Source organism: Notothenia coriiceps, unplaced genomic scaffold (genome assembly GCF_000735185.1).
Source record: "Notothenia coriiceps isolate Sejong01 unplaced genomic scaffold, NC01 NC01_scaffold00028445, whole genome shotgun sequence".
In the NCBI taxonomy this organism is placed as follows: Eukaryota; Metazoa; Chordata; class Actinopteri; order Perciformes; family Nototheniidae; genus Notothenia; species Notothenia coriiceps.
This window is the reverse complement of record NW_011361146.1, coordinates 30,180-32,160: the sequence shown is the minus strand read 5'-3', so window position 1 is coordinate 32,160 and position 1,981 is coordinate 30,180. Positions and strand designations below refer to the sequence as shown.

General features: G+C 40.2%; 1 protein-coding gene across 1 annotated transcript in view; it reads left to right on the top strand.

Annotated features, from left to right (window-relative positions):
• Window positions 1-1,458, top strand: part of xpnpep3 (X-prolyl aminopeptidase 3, mitochondrial) — a 9,889-nt gene extending 8,431 nt beyond the window's left edge. Inside the window, exon 11 of the mRNA XM_010785955.1 lies at window positions 250-1,458. Coding sequence (XP_010784257.1) covers window positions 250-416 — 167 coding nt within the window. The 3' untranslated portion in view covers window positions 417-1,458. The remainder of the gene's footprint in view (window positions 1-249) is intronic.
• Window positions 1,459-1,981: the final 523 nt, after the last annotated feature.

Sequence of the window (1,981 nt, the reverse complement as noted above, 5' to 3'; positions counted from 1 at the left end):
ACATGTTTCATATGCAGACCTTATTTTCCTGTTCCATGTTAAAATAAACCATTTTCAGTGGTACCGCTGAGAAAGAGTAATGTTTTTGGTCATGGAGAAGTCATTGAAAATCATTGGTGAAAAAGTGTATGAACCCTGACTATGTGAAAGCCTTTTTATAGTGTTCTTCGTCACTATCTATCCTTTCCTATACATTTCCTCTCTGTGGGACGACTAAAGGACTTCTGATTCCTCCTTCTTTTATCACAGGGTTGTACATAGCCGAGGACAACGACCAGGTGCCCAAGCGTTTCCGTGGATTGGGCATCAGGATAGAGGACGACGTGGTGATCCGAGACGAGGGAGGCGCTCTGATTCTGTCCTCAGACGCACCAAAGACCATCGCTGATGTAGAGGAAGCCTGCGCCCAGAGATAAAGGCAGGGAGAGACAGACAGGTGACAAAGTGAGACACTTCCTCTGTGGGCTGGGAGTTTCCAAACGTCTCCACCGTGATGACATCATCCGGCCCAGGGCCCAGGTACATGAAAGGTGGGAGCACATTGCAAAGACTCTGGTTTTAGCCTCAGCAAGTTCTCCAAAATACAGACAATATGATGTGGAAGATCATAAATGTTGACGTCTTTCTAACTGTTTAAAGAAACTGGATCGTATTTGTCTTCAACAGTGAGTGATTATGAAGAGGTATAAAGGGTGGGTTTAGTTGTGTGTATGGAATAGTTTGAAGTTGGTTTGCATAGCGTACTGCTTAGCCATAATTGGTGTGATACCTACAGTAGATGACAAAGTTTGATTAAAAACAAACTTAACTTATCGAAATACGAAAGCTGTTGGTCTATTACTGCCTTGATCAGTTTGATTGGTTCGTTTTTGGTTAGTCGAACAATAACGCAAGTAAACAAACTTAACAAGGCGGTGGTAAACCAGCATGTTCTTCGTTCTGCAAGTACATCGCTTAACTGATCAGATAGATAGAAGTAGATAACCATCTACTGTAGCTAATACACTATGACTATGGATAAGTTCTTCATCCAATCCCACTTCCAAAAATCCTAAACCATCAGTTAAAGGGGTTATGATGTGGCTATGGAGCCTACGCATGTATACCTCACCATAACAGACGTATTACTTGTTAAAATGTAATTACAAATCAGGGCTACGGCAGCTAAAACAAAACCACCTTTCTACAAATGTGTAATACGACCATCTAGTGTTGTGATTGTGCTATCAGCCGGGAAATTTCATCCAGAGCCAGAAATAAAGAATCTAGGAACAACTGTTAACCGCTTGCATCAAGTTTATGTTCAGCTGAAGACTCCGTGGTGAGATCAAACTACCATGGACTCATCTTCATCCTTAAAACCCGTTTGCTTCTAAACAATATTGTTTTTATTACCAGTATTACCATCATCATGTCACACAGGGATATAATCATTTTGTTGTGTATCTAAAAAAAAAAACGTTTTAGGTACAATGCTATGTGACTTGTGTTGAAGGCAATAGGGTATAATAAGTACATTATTTTGATTAATACCTCAAACTTCCACTTAATGTCTTCTACTCAAACAGGGTGACACAACAGGAGAAAAAACCGAATGGCATACACATCCACTGTGAATGGGAAAAGGCTAATACGCCTATTTTGAGCAGTCTTTTCATGTGTGTACAGTACCTATACACGTGTTAATTTTGGTAAAAAGGAACTTCACACAAATTATTATTTCCCATTACAAAATGTCAAAACAACAACCACCACTCCCTAGGCTGCAGACAGATCATAAAGTCCATTGTGTTAATGCACACAAGTGAGAATTAAAAATGAACCTGTCTTAAACAACTTCCCCTAATGAACATGGAATGATTGTAATGGTGAGTCCAATGAACTGAAAACATTGTGTGTGTGTGTGTGTGTGTGTGTGTGTGTGTGTGTGTGTGTGTGTGTGTGTGTGTGTGTGTGTGTGTTGTGTGTCTTTTCAAGAGAG